The sequence below is a fragment of the Hyaena hyaena genome, unplaced genomic scaffold (assembly GCF_003009895.1).
Source record: "Hyaena hyaena isolate Hyena2069 unplaced genomic scaffold, ASM300989v1 scaffold_12, whole genome shotgun sequence".
In the NCBI taxonomy this organism is placed as follows: domain Eukaryota; kingdom Metazoa; phylum Chordata; class Mammalia; order Carnivora; family Hyaenidae; genus Hyaena; species Hyaena hyaena.
In genome coordinates, this window is record NW_024080644.1 from 6,318,007 (window position 1) to 6,336,696 (window position 18,690).

The following is an 18,690-nucleotide window of genomic DNA, read 5'->3' on the forward strand; positions in this document are numbered from 1 at the left end:
CGAAAGGGGAGGATTATGTCTCTTCCTAAATGAAGAATGTTGCTTCTATGTCAACCAATCAGGGATGGTCCAAGATATGGCCCAGCAGTTAGGGGAGCAAATCAATAAACAAAGACAGGAATTAGCAGATTCACGGAACTCTCGGAGCAACATAAGGTGTTGGGCATCCTGGCTCCTTCCTTTAGCTGGTCCTCTCCTAATGCTTTTCATAGCCCTCCTGTTTGGTTCTTGTATTCTTAATGTGCTAACCAGGCTTGTTTCCTCTCGCCTAGAAGCTATAAAACTCCAGATGGTGCTCCAGTTGGGCCATTCTAGTTGTCTCCACTCTTCTTTGGATTACAGAGAACCCTAGCTGCCTCATCCCTCCCTTCGACATCCCTGTCCAGCAGGAAGAAGCCAGAATGGTCTTCGCCCCTTTTCCCATGGCAGCAAAGGGTTCCCTGGCTCCCACAAACTGATTTTCTCTAAGTCTGCTAAGGCACCTTGAGAATCAAGAGGGGGGAATGAGAAGAAACGTTGGTAAAAGCAAGATAAAAGGTGCCAGACAGATGTCCGAGGCCGGACACTCCCCTTGCATACTTTTGGCTCGCTTCTGTAACCTTGCTTGCCTCCTGCGTCCACCAATTGCCCATACAGCACCACCGATAAGTGCCCCCTCCCCTTTTTCTTTTTTCTCTCTTTTTTCTCCCCTACCATCCCAGCCATAAAGGGAGGCCAATGCAAAGTTCAGGGCTCAGCCTTTGGAGGTGACTCCACTGGGCCAGCACCGGTGCACAATAAACAGAGTTTTCCTGACTGCCTGAGTGCATGTATGTGGCTTGTCTCTTCCTGGACGCCAACTATTTGCTATAACATGGCAAATATCACTACTTGATCAATTCTCTATTGCTTAGTAGGTCTGGATACCCCCTCAACATTGAGCAGTCTTCCAGAATGGAATCATTAATTGCTTTGAGCTACTGACACTAAGAAGGACTACAATCTCTAGAGAAAGGCTACAGTCGAATTCTCTGGGCTCTCCAAACCAGCAATAGATTCAATAGAACTAAATGTTTCATTATAGTAAAAAGCTTTAAGTTTCCAATTAAGAGTGCTGTATTTCTAGGGCACCTGGTGGCTCAGTCGGTTAAGCATCCGACTTCAGCTCAGGTCATGATTTCACAGTTGGTAGATTTGAGTCCTGCAAGTGACAGTTGACATCACAAGGCCTGCTTGGGATTTTCGCTCTCCTCTCTCTTTGCCTTTCCTCTACTTGTGCTTTCTCTGTCTCTCTCAAAATAAATAAATAAATCTTTTTTTAAAATTTTAGGTATTTTTGAGAGAAAGAGAGAGAGAGTAGGGGAGGGACAGAGAGAGGGAGACAGAGGATCTGAAGTGGGCTCATGCTGAGAATGAAGAGCTCCATGTGGGGCTCAAACTCATGAACCGTGAGATCATGACCTGAGCTGAAGTTGGAAACAACCGACTAAGCCACCCAGGTGCTTCAATAAATAAACCTTAAAAAACAAGAGTGCTGTATTTCTAGCCTGGTAAAATATATGTTAAATTTAACTACAACATTATAAAAAATAATTTCTACTTTTCATTATAGTTTGAATTTTATTTTCTTTTAAGTTTAAATAGGCAACAATGACTAAATTAAATCTTTAAAATACAGTATTGTAGGAGTAATCCCTTTTAAATATACACCTGCCAAAATACTGTCAAAGTTAATTTAGATAAGATTAATTTTCTAACTCTATTTCTTAAGGCCATAAAAATTAGATATTTTGTTAAATACTTCATCCATTCGATAAGTTAACGAGAAGAGATTTTTGTCATTCATTGTTGGGAGACATTCTGAACCCACTAGTCAAGAAAACTCCTTGTGAGGTTAAGACAAGTTTGCAGGGCCTCTTGCTGTCAGATGACGACCGATATCCACTTCCACTCAATTATTTCTGCTTGAGCACCAGCCCCCAAGGTACCTTGCTGATTGGTATCAGGAGTGAACTGTCCCCTTATTCCAGCCCTGGTATGATGACTGCACCTTGTGAAGGAACTCATTGTGGGAACTTCTTTTATGATTATGGGAACAGACATCGTGTCTCCAGCAGGTCCTGTTTTCATCCATGCTTTCCCTTGAGCTATAAACAGCCTAATGACCCTGACTCATAAAAGACTGACCTTTACGTGTACAATTCTGTTTCTACCGTTGCATTAGTCCAAGAGGTTCATACACCTCAAATCAACTAACCAAAAGTGTTTCTCATGCCCTAGCTATTCAAGAAATCATAGACAAAAAACTAGACACAAAGTTAATGCACTCTAAGAGGCTATTCTATGTACTGGAAATGAGCTAAACTCTTTAAAGGTACGGCTGGCTCTCTGGTGCCATAAGGAATATAACTGGACAATTAACTCTTGCCTGGAGACAAAGAGCCTAACTTAGAGAGAAGGAACAGATAAGGGCAGAGCATAAGTTACTACACATACCTTTGCTAACGGGTGATGTATTGCAGTCCCTTCCCTAAGGCCTACATTCCACAAACACCCTCCCTTACACTGGTAGCTGTGATGAGGATGGATAAGAGTACTTAAAACATAAACCCAAATACAAAGGCTGACACATTTAGGGCTCCCATGGTGTTTACCCATTCAGCATCAAATCAAAAAAGTTTGCACAAACAACTTATTAACCAGCTCAAATACATTCTTCCTCTTGTGAGCCAGAGAGAATGACTCCTAGCCTATCTTAATCTATGACTTAATCTTAGCGTTATTGACTTAAACAAATGTGTATGTTATCCTGTTTTTCACTAAGAACACCTTGTTATTATCTTAGTTGTAAGATTTACTCAACCTCACTACGACTGGGGTAGTTCTGCAAGAATACTTCTATAAAACCTGTTTCTGCACACTTTCCAAAGCATCTTATCATAGAGAATTAGCCATTGTAAAAATTCCATTTTCTGATGTCATGTTATCGTTTGATCTATAAATAAAGACACCAAAACCGACAGGGCAGAGATGCCTGCCTGGTGATCAGAAAGAATCTTGGCGCTCTCTCACTCTCTCTCTCTCCAACACTGCCCATCCTTCAGGGACACCTGGTCCGGCTGGAGCTGGACTCCAGCAATTCATCATTTGATGAGATGATTAAAATTTGTAAGTTTATTCTCGAAATATGTTCTTTGTGTTATCTATATAATCCAAAAATGCATAACTATCTTCAGCACAAAAAATGGAATAGTCTTATTATCTTATTATCTAAGTCACCCTATTCCATTTTACGACAAATAACTCTCACTGAACAGGAAGTATAAAGTCAGTTGAATTTCTGTGCATGCTCTCTTTATATAAGAAGTGTGAAATATTTGGCTGGTTCGTGTCTTGCCAATGTCATATTCTTCCACTTTGATAAGAGGGGTGTTTTAAAGTTTATTTATTCATCTGGAGAGAGAGAGAGAGAGAGCGCACACACACAAGTGGGAGAGAAGCAGAGGGAAGGAGACAGAATCTCAAGCAGGCTCCTTGCCAGGAGGGCAGAGCCCGATGTGGGGCTCAAACTCATGAACCGAACTGTGGGATCATGACCTGAACCGAGATCAAGAGTCAGATGCTTAACCAACTGAGCCACTCAGGTGCCCTTTGATGAGTGGTTTTATAAGGCTTTTTAGAATTAAATATATATCAGTTTGGACTGATTTTTTAAAAATTCAAGTGAAATAGTGACTGCATGCAATGACTTCAAAACTGTCTTTTGTCTTCACGTGGCCTCTTTCAAGCGCACCAATAGATAGCATTCTTTTATAAGGTGTCCAGTATTTTTCTCTGGATTGTACTTAAGGAATGCTTTAGCTAACATATGACTGATTTAAGAAATTGCTTCCATTTCTCATAATCCTTTTCCAAAAGTAATAAATTATAAATATTTCATCCTGTGGAATATAGGTAAAGGTGTTAAAGCATGAAGATAGTCATAAGATGCTGAAATTTAGAACACTGAAAAAATTCAAATACTCAGATAAAAGGAGACTACAATTTTAAAATATGTACAGATATGCTGAATTTTGCAAATTACAAGCTTTTGCAGAGGAAGTGTGACTAACTCTATTCATTTTAAAACAAATACAAAATGTTTTCAGCATTTAACTATAATTGGTAAGTTTAATATTTTCTTAAAATAGCAAAAACATTATGAGAGATTTAAAAACAGAAATTAGATCAGGTCATTCCCCTTCTTTCCACCCTCTACTGACTTCTAATTGCATGTGGAATAAAATCTCTTGCCCTCTGACGTCCGGCAAGACGTGGCCCTGCTGGCACTTCTGATTGAAAGTGAGCCCCTGACATTTCTTTCCAACCTGCAGGCTCACAGACATCTTTTCTGTTCTGGGGATGCCGCCTGGGCTCCTTCCTCCTACCTCCTTTCCCAGCAAGCTCAGTTTTGTTCTGAGGGCTTGTGTATTTGTTAATCGCTCTACCTAGGCCCATTTGCCCAGTTCTCAGGCCTCCCTCAGTGAAACTCTGGACAATTTTTGTGGGTACGATTATCACTAAATTGAGCTTAGGCATTTATTGTCATGGTAACAGATAAACCGGATGGACTAAATGGATTCTCTTCCACTACTGATCTCCAAACCTGGCAGGATCTCTGCTTTCCACCCTGTTGTTAACTCAGGAGAGTTCCTAATGCCAGAGCAGACTTGTCAGATGTTTAAAAAGGTACAAAATCAATCAATACATTCATTTCATATCCAATGAATGCTTTTCCCAATCTTTCCTGCTGGCACCCCCTCCCTACCACGGGGACATATAGTAATTTTTCAGACTGCCTGCAAGTTAGAAGGTAGACATGACCTGCTTTTTTCAACCTCTCTTCTCTAACTTCCTCTCCTGAAATCACTGTGCATGGCTCCTTCAGGTTACAGGATGCAGATGGGAGGTTAAGTAAAAGAACAAAGGCTATTTACTTAATTGATACTGATTGATCTTATCCAGTTGACTTTCTAGGTCCTTCTTTTTTCCTCTTTCTAGCGTTACCCCATGTAGACTTTTTCTCCTGGGTTCTTCTCACCCTAGCAGAATGTGTCTTGAGCAGATCCTTTTAAAACAGCCCAAGCCCAGTCTCCTGGCTCCTGGCACTGAGTAGAATAGACTTTGATTTACAAGGTCCTGTCATGTGCCAGGGGAAGTTCAGCTGCTGTCACTCTAGCCATTTTCCCTCCATCCATGGTCTAGTCTTGTAGCAGGAACTCAAGAAAATTGAGTGCGCATTAAGCTGTAAGGTTCTACTTTTTAAAGAAGCCCCTCCCTCTGTCTTGGTGTTGTAGCCAATGCATATGGAGGCTCGACTTGGGTTACAGCCTAAATATTTTTCATCTTTCAAGATGGCAGAAATATCTTCTCTCCAGCAAAATTGTGCTCCCCTTTATAAGATTAAGATAACATGGGGCAGTAGCTGCCCAACCAGAGGTTACATTTCCCAAACTCTCTTGCGCCCAGGCACAATCAGGTGGTTAGTTCTCGCCGACAGTATGTGAGAGGGAATGAGGTATGTTGCCTCTGTGATGAGATGATTATGAAATGAGGGGAAATTCTTTTGTTTCTTTTTTCTTTCTCCATCTATATGCAGGAACTGCTGAGTTCCTAAAGGCTGATGGAACCAAAATTGGGAGGAGCCTTGATTTACAACATGGTGGACACCAGCCACCAACTGGGAACAAATGCACCAGAATGTCACAATTATTAAGAACTTTTAATGTGTTAGGCCACTGAAATTTCAGTTTGTTATGTTAGATAAAAACACCAGAGCTATTTTATTTTTTTGAAGTTTATGTTTTTAATTTTTGAGAGACAGAGAGAGAGTGCATAAGCAGGTGAAGGGCAGAGGGAAAGAGGGAGGCACAGAATCTGAAGCAGGCTTTGGGCTCTTGGCTGTCAGCATAGAGTCAGATGTGGGGCTTGAACCCATGAACCATGAGATCATGACCTGAGTTGAAGTTGGACGCTTAACCAAGTGAGCCACCCATGTGCCCCTAAAAATACCATAACTAAAACATTGAGTCCTTAATAAATAGCATAGCAGCACCTTTTATAACATGGAGACAGAATTATCTATGGTTTCAGGTTTGTGTCTGTACTTAAAAATGTAAGACAACAGGGGTGCCTGGGTGGCTCAGTTGGTTTGGCTCAGGTCATGATCTCACAAGTTGGTGAGATCAAGCTCTGCATGGGGCTCTGTGCTGACAGTGCAGAGCCTACTTGGGATTCTTTCTCTCCCTCTACCCCTCGCACATGCACACGTGTGTGCATGCTCACTCTCTCAAAATAAACTCTAAAAGAAAATGGTAAGACAACAGAAAATCGTCCCATGACATATCCTATTTCAACGTTATTTTTGTTTTCTGTCTGATTCCACTAGAATGTTAGCTCCATATAAAAAAGGGCCTTGCTTGTACTATTCATCAATGTTCCTCAGTGTTTAGAATAGTACGAGGGATACCAGAGACAGTACGTATTCTTTAAAGAATAAATGTGCATTTTATAAGAGACTTTAGTGTTTGTATATAAATCTAATAGTTAATATGTATGGTATTCTGGATAATTAGAACTTTGAACTAAGTAATATGGCAAACTTTGATAAAATCCTACTCAGAATAAGCTTAAAAATCCTGAGTTAACCTAGGTTACCTCCTTTCATGGAAGTTACTGGTAAGGACAGCCGTGAGAAAGAAGTGGGATGGGGCGCCTGGGTGGCTCAGTCGGTTAGGCCTCTGACTTTAGCTCTTATGGTTCGTGGGTTTGAGCCCCGCGTCGGGCTCTGTGCTGACTGCCAGCTCAGAGCCTGGAGCCTGTTTCAGATTCTGTGTCTCCCTCTCTCTGACCCTCCCCCGCTCTCTCTCTCTCAGAAATAAATAAAAACATTAAAAAAAAAAGGAAGTGGGTTAACTTTTTCATTTGGTTGGCAGTTCACACCTTCTCTGAACAAGAAAAATTTAATTCAATGAGTATTTGCACTGAAAACCTCATCACTTCCTACTCTAACTGGGTCAGAGCAAATCAAGATTATGTGTTTTGCCCATAAAAGTCAATGACAATTCAATGTGCACTAGCAGGAAGTATTTTCCACCATATTGATGAGGAAGCATAAGGCAGGCTGAGGGTAAAGTACAGGCTAACAGCACTCCCCACCCTAGGTGGGATGTGTGTGATATTCCTCAGACACTCCTGGCTGCCCAAGAACAAAGGAAAGGAAACAAATGGCTGAGTGATAGAGATTAGAGTCATTCAGGACAGGAGTCTCCTTCAGTTTACAGATAAACTGCAATAAAAAAGCAATCTTACCATAGCCTCATCTCCAGAAACCTATAGACTCCATTTCCTAGAGCCCCAATAGCACCCTCATCAAAATGTAAGGGGGTTTAAGTGCTTGCCACAGTGATGTGGGAAACTAAGGCAAATAAAACATTAAATTCCCTTACTGCCTATAGCCCATTGACAAGTCCCTGTGATGGGCAGAGTGACCTCCCTCTAAGAGCTCAGCTGCCTCAATGATGACACTTTGCTGGGGGCAAAAGGGAATCTTGGCGTAACATTATCCCAACCTCCAGGATCCTCTTAAGTCTACCCTAACGTATAAAAATTCCTTTGGAAACTTCCTTTATCTCAACTCCCCCAAGATATATGCTGGCAATCATACTCCAAGCTTATGGCCCCTGATACACATCTGAAGGGTCTCATGACTGAAGTTTTACTAAACAGTAATAAGTGGCATGCCGGGAGCCGCACCGGTCTCTCTGGATGGCAGTTGCAGCGGGGAGATGGCAATGTTTGCGACTCCTCCCATGGGAAGTGAAAACTGGTGTCTCCTTCTACTACTACTGGCTCATGTTGGAAATGAGCCTGCTGGTATTGGCCAGGCCTCACAATATTCCGTATCAGACCCATATTCTGAACACAGATACCCCATAAGGAAAAGCATATTTCTGCCTTTGCAAGAGAGATTTTAGACGAAAGCTCTATGGATGATTGTCAAAAGGCTCTTCCTATGGGCCTTGCAGATCCAAGACTTAAGGGGTTGAGAACACAAGAGTTACAACTGAGCCTGGCCCTGAGACAAACAGCCTATTTCAGGGCAGAACATAAGTTACTACATATATCTTTACTAATTGGTGAAGCATAGCAGTCCCTTCCTCAAGGCCTACATTCCACAAACACCCTCACTAACACTGGCAACTGGGATGAGGATAGATAAGAGTAGCTAAAACATAAACCCAGGTGCAAAGACTGACACATTTATGGCCCCCATGGTGCTTGCACGTTCAGCATCAAGGAAAAGCCTTGCTCAAGCAAGTTAGGAACAAGCCTAATATACATTCTTCCTCTTGTGATTAAAAACTGTCTAGAGGTCTACCCATGCAAAATTAGATAAGTTTGTTAGTACCTTAATCTGGGGGACTGACGTCAAGAATATGGGGAGGTTCTGCAAGAATACTCTTGCAAAGCCTGTCTCTGTACACCTTCCGCTGATCAAAGCATCTTATCACAAATAATTAGCCCCTGTAAAAATTCTGTCTTCTGATGTCATATTGTTGTTGAACCTTAAAATAAAGATACCAAAACCGACAGGACTGCCTGCCTGGTGATCAGAAAGGATCTCAGGGCTCTCTCACTCTCTTTCACCGACACCGTCCATCCTTCAGGGACCCCTGGACCTGTCGGAGCCGGCGCGGCCTCCGACAATGGCATTTTCATAACAACACCCAGGCCCTAAGGTCTGGAAACCTTGCTTCCAAAATTCCTTACAGGCTTACACTGTCCCTGACCCCCTACCAAACTGAAGGTATCTAATCAGTCACTCTTCACAATCCCAGTGCAGCTCTTTCTGCCCACAGGTCCTATCCCTGTGCTTTAATAAAATCACCTTTTTGCACCAAAGACGTCTCTTAAGAATTCTGTCTTGGCCATCAGCTCTGAAAACCCTCACCATTCTAAAACCCCATCAATGTCATCTCCCAGAAGATAAGCATGAGTCCATTCTAAAGGGATTATTTCTGGGGTGCCTGGTTGGCTCAGTTGGTAGAGCATGTGATTCTGGATCTCAGGGTCACGAGTTCAAGCCCCATTTTGGGTGTGGAGGCTACTTAATTAAAAAAAATTAAAGGGATTATTTCTGAGGTCAAAAACACAATATTAACTTAAGTTAACCATGTTACTGAGGAAATTTTCCATTTTAATTTTATTCAATTGAAAAGCATCACCAAGCCAATAAATAAACTGTACCAAAGGGTATTTACAAATGTATCATGTAACTCAGAGGAACTGATAACTTATGCTCTGTCTCAGTATATTTCCTAAATTGAAAAATAGGTGCCAGGAGTTCAGAACTCAGAGAAAACAGGCAGATAGCTATAAACGAGAAACACCACGGTCATTCGTCTGCAACTGCCACCTGCATAACCCTATACTTAAGGAAGTAATGTTCATACTCCAGCATCCAATCTGAGACATACGGAATGCAGAGGTACAATTGAGGCAGGCTGCTAATGCCAGGGTTGGGGATGACGGGAAGGTGAGTATGTACTTGACAGGTAGTGAGGAGCTGTGAAAAAGTCAGAAACTCCTGTAGCATCTATAGGTTTGTTTCTGAGTATTCAGACATTTCCTATAACATTGGGAGCGGGGGTGGGGTGTGGTAGTTACTAAAAGCAGTGACAAAGAGGGGTGCCTGGGTGGCTCTGTTGGTTGAGCATCTGACTCTTGATTTCAGCTCTGGTCATGATCCCAGGGTCATTGAGCCCCATGTCATGTTCCTCAATGACTGTGAAGCCTGCTGAAGATTCTCTCTCTCTCTCTCTCTCTCTCTCTCTCTCTCTCTGACCCTTTCCTGCTTGGGCTCTCTCAAAAAAAAAAAAAGAATAAAAAAAGCAGTGATAAATAGAAATATATCTAAATGCAGGGAACGATCTCTAGGAAGTACCCTCCAGCTTAACTGTTTATGAAAGGACCTCTCTCCCTTTCCCTCTGCTCTCTCTACACACACATACATTATGTATATATGTAGAGAGCAAAATGGAGTCTGTCATGTTAAGCAGGAGCCTGTGTCAAGCAATGACACAACCAGCGAAAAGTACCACAGCTATGAGAGGCTGAGGCCAGGATCAGCATCAGCTGACACACCAGAACTGATACCAACCAGCAGCAGAGGAGGTCTGCAGAGGCCCAAGACCAATTAAATCCCTTTTAAAAGGGGAGGATTTTTGCAACCAACTGTCAGACTCTTCAGACATGACCTCTCTATGTCTGACCACTTAAAAAAGGCAGCTGCTGTTGAAGGCTCTGCCTGATTGATCTCCGAACAGAACTGAGAGCCTTCACTGCTTGAACAGTTAAGTGCAGTAAGTGCCGAGAGCTGACCTGACAGATAGAGGCCTTATCTCAACTGCGCACCCACAGACTGACTTTGTGTTTGGTTCGTTAACTTCCTACACCCTTCTGTTATCTTGTTTGTGTGGCTCGTCTTATGTTCTGCTCTGTGTGCTGTGTAAGAAGCCAAGTTTAATCACATCGGGAAATGTCACTGAATTTGGAATCCTGAGCCTGCTTTATAATGATGATTAACTCTGCTTTATGACTGAATAAAGTAGACACTGTGGAAAGACACAACTGTGTGTGCACCTTCATAGCATGTTCATGACTATATGTGTGTGCACATGTACACATATACGTGTACATGTGCACATATACAGTCTATGTTTCATTGTCAAGATAAACTCAAAGCAGGATTTTAACAGTTTTATACCAACATTTCATGAAGAAGAAAAATTTCAGTATTATGTACAACACCCATGACATATGATCTTTCACCCAGAAAAAAAAAAAAGAATATAAAAATACAAAGAAAAGAACAAAAATATAACAAAATGAATAGATTGTGAAATATATATTTTATTATGGAGGCTAAAATTTTAAACTAAAACCTTTTTATTTTAAATGGTCGACACTTCACATATGTTTTCTATTAACGTTTTTATATTTGACACCAAGTGGATTAATAGTGTTTTTAACTATGCTCTTGCAGGGGAGAAAACTTCACCATCCCAAGATATGCTTCTTTGGCATACTGATTATTTTAAGCTCATTAAGAAAAAAACAGACAAATGAGAAGCCAAGTAGAAGTTAGCCTTTTGTAAGATACATTTATGTTTATAAGGGAAATCTGCATTTGTAAGGGTATCTTCCTCACTGTACCTGGAAGAGAGGGGTGACTCAGTCTCTAGAAACTCTTAACAACAGCAAAGGCAAAATTTAAATCTGAAAAAAAACATTATCCTTGTTTACTGTGCTTTTCCTGGTTACCTCCCAAGACTGATTACCCATCCCCAACATTGTGCTTTGTCTTTAGTTGAAGATGGTATTTAAGCTCAAAGTTTCAGCCATTGTGGGGAGTTACTCAGTTTCCATGAGTCTCTCCCATGTATACCAGAAGGAGGTATACATGTTATTAAACTCCTGTCTGATTTTCTCCTGTTAATTTGTCTCATATCAATTTAATTCTCAGATCAGCCAAAAAAAAAAAAAAAACAAAAAAAACCCTTTAAAAGTATAATAAACATTTCCCCACTAACACTCGTCTCTCACTAACGTGTGTACAGCCTTCTGGGTCACACCATTAACAATATAGTGAATTTAGTTAAAAGTTGAATATAAAATGAAAAAAGGAGTCATTCAATTGTCACTGACAACAGAGCAAATATTATGGAGGCTATGACTGATCTAAAGGGTATAGCACAGATTTTGTTCACACACTTAAGTTTTGTTTTCAGAACACATTTTTAACTCATTTTTGTATGTTGAAGATATGAATAGGAAGATAGTGGATAGTTCTTACCATTCTCTCACAGACAAACTATATGATATAGAAGACATTTTTAAGGGCAAACAAAACGGAATAGCAGATATCACATGTTAAAATTTCCAAGAGAATACTAAATAATTTAAACCAAGAAGAAAATGGACTACTTACAACCAATTATTATTTATTATGAATATAATCTGATTTTTGGAACCGACTCTAAGAAGTACCCAAATTTATGTGCCTTGAGGATGTAAACATTTCTTACATGAAACCTATTTTAATGGAGATTCTAAACATTCATCTCTAAGGAAGATGTGAAAATTGGGTTGAATGTAACAAAAGCTGAGATACAGATGGAAATCAGAGATGGCTTAGTATCTTGAAAGGTCCATTGCCACATCTGAAGATTTAAGGTTTAAATAAAATATTTCTCAAATATTTGGCAAAACAGCAAATGCAGTAAAAAATATTAGGGAAGGACAACAATTTTGGCATACTTTTGATAGTATTCAGAAAACTTCTTCAAGAAGTGCACAAACATTTTTTTGATGGGATTATTTAAAAGAATCCATACCATCTCTACCAACTAGATCATCATATCTGACGGTTAAAGTGTGCATGTATTTTTAACTTAAGCAATTACTTAGTAAAAGGTGGGAAAACTTAATAACTGGGCAACAACATCACTGTCATTCATAGCCCAAATGGACTGAGTTACTAAAAAAGACTCCCCTTCCCCACCAATCTGAGCTGAAAGTGATTACTTAATACAGCACACCTGCCTGTAGTGACAAACAGCACAATCTGGCAATTCATGGTGCTAAGTTCTGTTCCTGCATTATAATGTAAAATTACTAGATGGAATTGGGGCTCAGGAATTGCATTTTCATCTATGTAGACCTTGAGACTAAATTATTAAATATCTTTATGAAATAACTATGTTAACTATTTACAATGAAAAATAAAAACAATAGTAAAATTGATAATCATCAGAGCTACATACACAAATGAGATAAGTTATAGGTATCACACTGTGGTACCAAAACGAGGAAAGGTTTAACTTAAAAACTGATAGGAAATCAACACAAAGTGAGTTAGAATTACACGTGTTAAAAAACACACACACACACACACACACACCAAAACCAAAAATAATCACAGACCCAAAGTGGCATCACTTCAGCCAAGTCCTCAAAGACTTGGGGGGTGCTTAAGTGCTTAATACATAATCTAACAGCATTATCAACTCCCCCACAAAAGTAGTCTTAAGTGGTCAGGAATTTTCTGATCAGTGCCACTGAGTCTGCCATATGCCTTCTCTGTCCCTCAAAGGAGGATGATCTAATCTACATAAGACCCCTTGCTCTTTTTCCTAAGTAAAGCTACCTTATCTGGAACAGCCTTTTTCTTTTACTAATAACTTTCTTACTCCACCCTCCAGCTATAACAATCTTCCATTCTGTACAACTCCTCAGAGTTCCCTCTACTGGCTAAATGGGACGCTGCCTGATGAATCATTTATTAATGCCAATTAGATATTCAAATTTCCTCGGTCGAATTTTTATTTAACACACAATAATAATGAAATACATTACATAGGGAGGAGCAAGTCCTTTATAGGCAATGGACAAGGGCCATTATTTATGAAAACAATGCATTCCTGAAAGTGTATATGCAAATATTAATTTTAAAAATGAAAATATATATGAAGTACATTAAAAGAAACAGATGGTGTCTTTTGTTGCTCAGTCTTCCTACTTATTCACATGAAGTATCCTGATGGTGTGTGTTTCTCAGCTGGTGTGACAACCTTTACAATTCAGAGTTGAGAGTTAAAAAAAATCTGTTTCTATTAATTTTGCTCCAAGGGTTGACAACTCTTCCCAAAAGGGGGCACATTATATACCATTTCATGAGAAGATGTAAACAGTTATTTGTCTGTAAGAATTTTAGAATCATGTCCTCTTTTTGTTAGTTTGGGTTGCAGATCTCTGTCATCTCTATACCTATTTTAAACATACAGTTAGTAAGGAAGCCAATGGCCATCTTTTTGAGGTGCCACCTCATGGTCCCAATTTCTCCTGGACCCATTTTAAGTGTTTTTTTTTTTTTTTCCTTCTGTGTCCAGATAAAGAGATTGCTGTTAATCCAGTAACGATTTTCCATAGTAAGTAGTTTCATACACTTATGCCAAATTAAAAATAACCTTTAAGAAAGATTTTATTCTGCAGTGATAATAGAGTCACAGAAATGGGGCACTTTCATTGGGTAAAATGCCCCTAATGTTAAGGAATCTGGTCTGGATCACCTGGCAGAAGAACCAAGTGGCACTTGGAGATCTTGGGAGGCAGGAGATTTATTTTACATGGGTGGGCTCAGAGGAGATCATTCTCTAGAGGTCTGAGTCCAGAGCATCAGCAGAGGAAACTTACAGCCTGTTACTTCCGCATTCCTCATTAATGCGCACGACAAGCAGCATGGGAAGAAGAACTGGAAGGAGTAGTCTTTGATCAGGGACGAGAATTTCCTTATTAGTCCTGTCAGTCATCTTACAACAGATTTTTCCCTATCGCTATCATCATCGTATTAAATCATATGCCACTTAGAAGAGAACACTTTTGCAAGCTACGTTTGAGTGCATCTCAATAGTCTGACCATCCGTTTTCTATGTCTCTGTGGAGATTTACCCAGAAATCAAGTGGGTAAGTAATTCATTTACAGACTTAAAGTATTTTAGTCTTTAAAAAATTTTTATTTGTTGGAGCAAAAGTTCAAGATTCTAAATAATCATTTTTATGAATCATTTTACGAATCATTTTATGAAAAATCTATCTGCATATTTAAAAATGAAAATAACCTTTATCATCAATTTAAATATTTGAGTACTAGCAATAAGAAAATCAAATCAAAATTAAAACATGACTAATAGCCATGAATATTGATTTCATGTTTTTTTTGTTGTTGTTAATTTAGATTCCAGTTAGTTACATCCAGTGCTCATTGCAAAAGTGCCCTCCTTAATGCCTATCACCCCTCATGTTTCATTTAAACCAATACTCAATATTTAACTTTATTAAGTGATAATGATAATAATTGCTGGGAGCCGAACTGGCCTCGCTGGATGACAGTCACAGCAAGGATATGGTAGCGTTGGCACAGCTCCTGCCATGAGAAACGAAAACTGGTATCTCCTTCTGCTACTACTGGCTCATGTTGGAAATGAGGCTGCTGGTACTGACCAGGCCTCACAATATTCCAGATCAGACCGATATTCCCCACACAGATTGCTCATAAGGAAAGGCATGTCCCTGCCTGTTCCAAAGAGATTTCCGATGAAAACGTTGTGGATGATTGTTAAAAGGCTCTTCCTAAGGGCTTTGCAGATCCAAGACTTATCATAATAAAAGGGGCTTGAGTCTGGCTCTGAGACAAAGAGCCTAATTTAGAGTTAAGGGCAAATATCCACCCATTTGTTTCTGCTTGGAGCATTTTCTGGCCTTGTATATGCTGATTGCTCCCGGTGAAGGAACCTAGTGAGGAACTTTTCTTTTGTGATTATGAGAGCAAAGGTGTTCCCTGAAAGACCTGTTTTTCTTGATACTTCCACCTTAAACAAACAAGCTATTGACCCCTGCCCACAAGAAGTAACTTCACCCTTTTTATGCTCAAAACTTTGTCGGGTATGCTAAAGACGCCTTCCTTCCCCATAGGATAAGCATCTAAATCTCCTACCTCAATCATTATTGTAAACATTATGCATGAGTCTTCTATAAATCTATGTTCTGGGAAATTCTTACATATCAAAGAAGTCTGTTGTCAGAAATCATTGTCTAAGGCAAATGCCACTTCTGTGCCGTCCCCCAAACACTTAATGATAAAATAAAGTTGAGCCCCAGTCAGAGCGGAGATGCCTGCCTGGTGATCAGAAAGGATCTCGGGGCTCTCTCACTCTCTCTCTCGCTGACACCGTCCATCCTTCAGGGACCCCTGGACCTGCCGGAGGCGGCCTCCGACAAATAATAATGAATTTGGTAACACTATTTTAAAAGTTTATTGATTTTCAGAGAGAAAGAGAAAGTGCAAGTGCGAGTAGGGGAGGGGCAGAGAGAAAGGGAGAGAGAGATTCCCATGCAGGTTTGGTACTGTCAGTGTAGAGCATGAAGTAGGGCTTGAACTCACAAACTCTGAGATCATGACCTGAGCCCAAACCAAGACTCGGATGCTTAACCTACCGGGCTATCCAAGCACCCCAGATTTAGTAACACTTTAATAATTCATATAAGACAATCCTATTCTTAGCCAATATTATTTAAAGCCCCGAATCTATGCCAGTTACTCCAAATATGTTTCAAAGTGAAAGGCCTGCTATAGAAACCAGGAAGAATCAGTACTGAAAGAGTGTTAGGAATAAGCCCATCAACCCAATCAAAGGAGGGACAGGGAAACTTGGAACACAGTAAGAGAGGCTTTAATCAACATTCTTGCAAGAGTGGGTGTCTGATGGACAGGCACACTCAGGGCAGTCACAGCAGGCAATTTATCTGCTAGTATGCAAGTCCTCCCCCGTTGGTTCCTCATTAGCTAAGTACTACAGAGATTACAGCCTGACCTCGAGGATACCTATGCCCATGTAAGGCAAAAAGTAGACTGACTGGAACAAATGTACATTTCCTGAGGCGATGCAAAGCCTTTGAGTTCCGCCTCCCTTTGTTCTTTGGCACATGCTCATTGCAAAGCCCGGGAAAATAAACCCTAGAAAAGGAGAGGAGAAGAACCAGAAAGTCAAGTGTCTAAGGTTTTGGGACTCTGTTGGGAGCCATTCTGAACTCACTAACTGAGAATACTTGTGAGGTTAAGGCAGGCTTGCAAGGTCTCCTGCCATTGGATGGTGAGAGATAGCTGCTCCTTTGTTCTTAGGTTTCTGCTTGAGCACTGTACCCCAGAGGGCTTTGTTGATTGAGATCAGGAATGACTTGTCCCCTGTTCTGGCCCTGGTATAATGATTGAACCTGGTCAGGGACTTGTGATATGGAGGGACACGGATGTTCAATGGCCTGGGAATTATGACTAGAGCTGAGCAATTGATTACTCTTAGAGGACAGATCCCACCCTTTAACAATTAATAAAATAATATTCTCAAATAAAGTAGCACACTATTCCTGGGCATGGATGACGTGGGAACTATGGGCCCTGTGGCCAATGCTAAAGATACCTTCTTTTGAGGTTGTGAGAGCAGACATTGTGCCTCCGGCAGATCCTGTTTTCCTCATACTTCCCTTGAGCTATAAATACACTAATGACCCTTACTCATAAAGGACGGACCTTTACATATTACAATTCTGTTTGTTTCTTGGTAAAAGGTTTTTCTCAAGGCTATGCTGGAAACATTGTATACTAAGGCAAATGTCACTTTTCTTGTTCCCTATACCTTCAAATATAAATAAAGTTGAGAACCCAGACTGAGCAGAGATGCCTGCCTGGTGATCAGAAAGAATCTCGCGGCTCTCTCTCTCGCTGACACCATCCATCCTTCAGGGAGCCCTGGACAGGCTGGACCGGAACTCTGGCAGAACTCCATTGTTGGGGGGAGTTTGTACATATTTCCAATAGGTTGTAAGGCTACTATTAATTAAGACAGCACAGCTTTTGTTTGGTATTTCTGAAAAGGAATCATCTTCCTTAGCTCTCACAGAAGTCAAGAGACTGTAGGGACCTCAAGATGGGCAGCTTTGGCATGAAGATTATTTTGAGTTAAAAAGCAATCGTAACCCAGCAGATTGAGGAAAATCTCTTTACCTTTCCCACAACTGTCTAAAAAGAATCTAGACAGAAGACTTGCTCTAGGAAGAGAGCTATCACCACAGACAACTACATTATACTATGAACTGGGTATGGGAGACAGGGAGGAACCAAGCAAGTCCTGTTTGGTCAAAGTTCTCTGTTGCTCCTGAGTGGCCCAGCAAACATTTGCTAACCAAATATTTACTCTTTTACATCTTTCTGTAAATTACATTACTTCCCTTTGAAGTCTCAGACCCCTACCCTCTTCTCCTTAACTCGGAATGACATATATACCGCATTTTGCCCATTTTTGGAATTTCGATGTATATGTGCATTTCCCACACGTACACTATTAAATTTGACTTTCTGTTTATCTGTCTCATGCCAATTTGATTCTTAGTCCAGCTCGAGTAAGAGCCTGAGGGAACAAGATATTCTTGATCCCTAGCAAGAGCATAATCCTGCTTTTATTATATATGTGAGAGCAAGCATGTAGGCTAAGGTTAAGTTTGCTCTTGTAACTCTTAAAACATGCATGTAGAATACTCATAATGGTGATTATTCTATAAGCCACTATAAGATACCATACAGTTAGAAGTTGTTTTCCATAAGCATTTAAGGCCCATATTACTGGATTTAAAATAAAGCTGCTATAATTTGAATAATTTACCCTAATACATTCATTTAATATGGATATTTTTTAGGGATAGCAATTTAAGTGTACAAGTTTCGTTTGCAGAAAGACAGAGCCTATGAACATTTATTGGGTTCTTACCAGAGCAGCACACTTCATTTCAATAATGTCTACTGGTGGTCCCGGAGAGCTACGGATCTCAAGAGAGTACCAGACTTGGAAATTTCTAGCACCATCATCTGAAGAGAAAACAAACAAACAAAACAAAACAAAACAAAAAACAAACCCATTTCTTAATGTAGGCTTCAGAATACCATATTTAACCTAAAACTTCCCTTGTATATGTGCATTCCCCATACATACACTATTAAATTTGATTTTCTATTCCATCAATAGATATCATTTTCAAGCTCTTTTTGATGAACTCATTTGT

The 18,690-nt window shown here is 40.2% G+C and overlaps 1 protein-coding gene across 1 annotated transcript in view; it reads right to left on the reverse strand.

Moving 5' to 3' along the window:
• The window catches only part of CFAP47 (cilia and flagella associated protein 47), a 500,885-nt gene that overhangs the window by 133,871 nt on the left and 348,324 nt on the right, over positions 1-18,690 (reverse strand). The window contains exon 52 of the mRNA XM_039256279.1: positions 18,399-18,496. Within this exon, the coding sequence (XP_039112210.1) occupies positions 18,399-18,496 (98 nt within the window). The remainder of the gene's footprint in view (positions 1-18,398; positions 18,497-18,690) is intronic.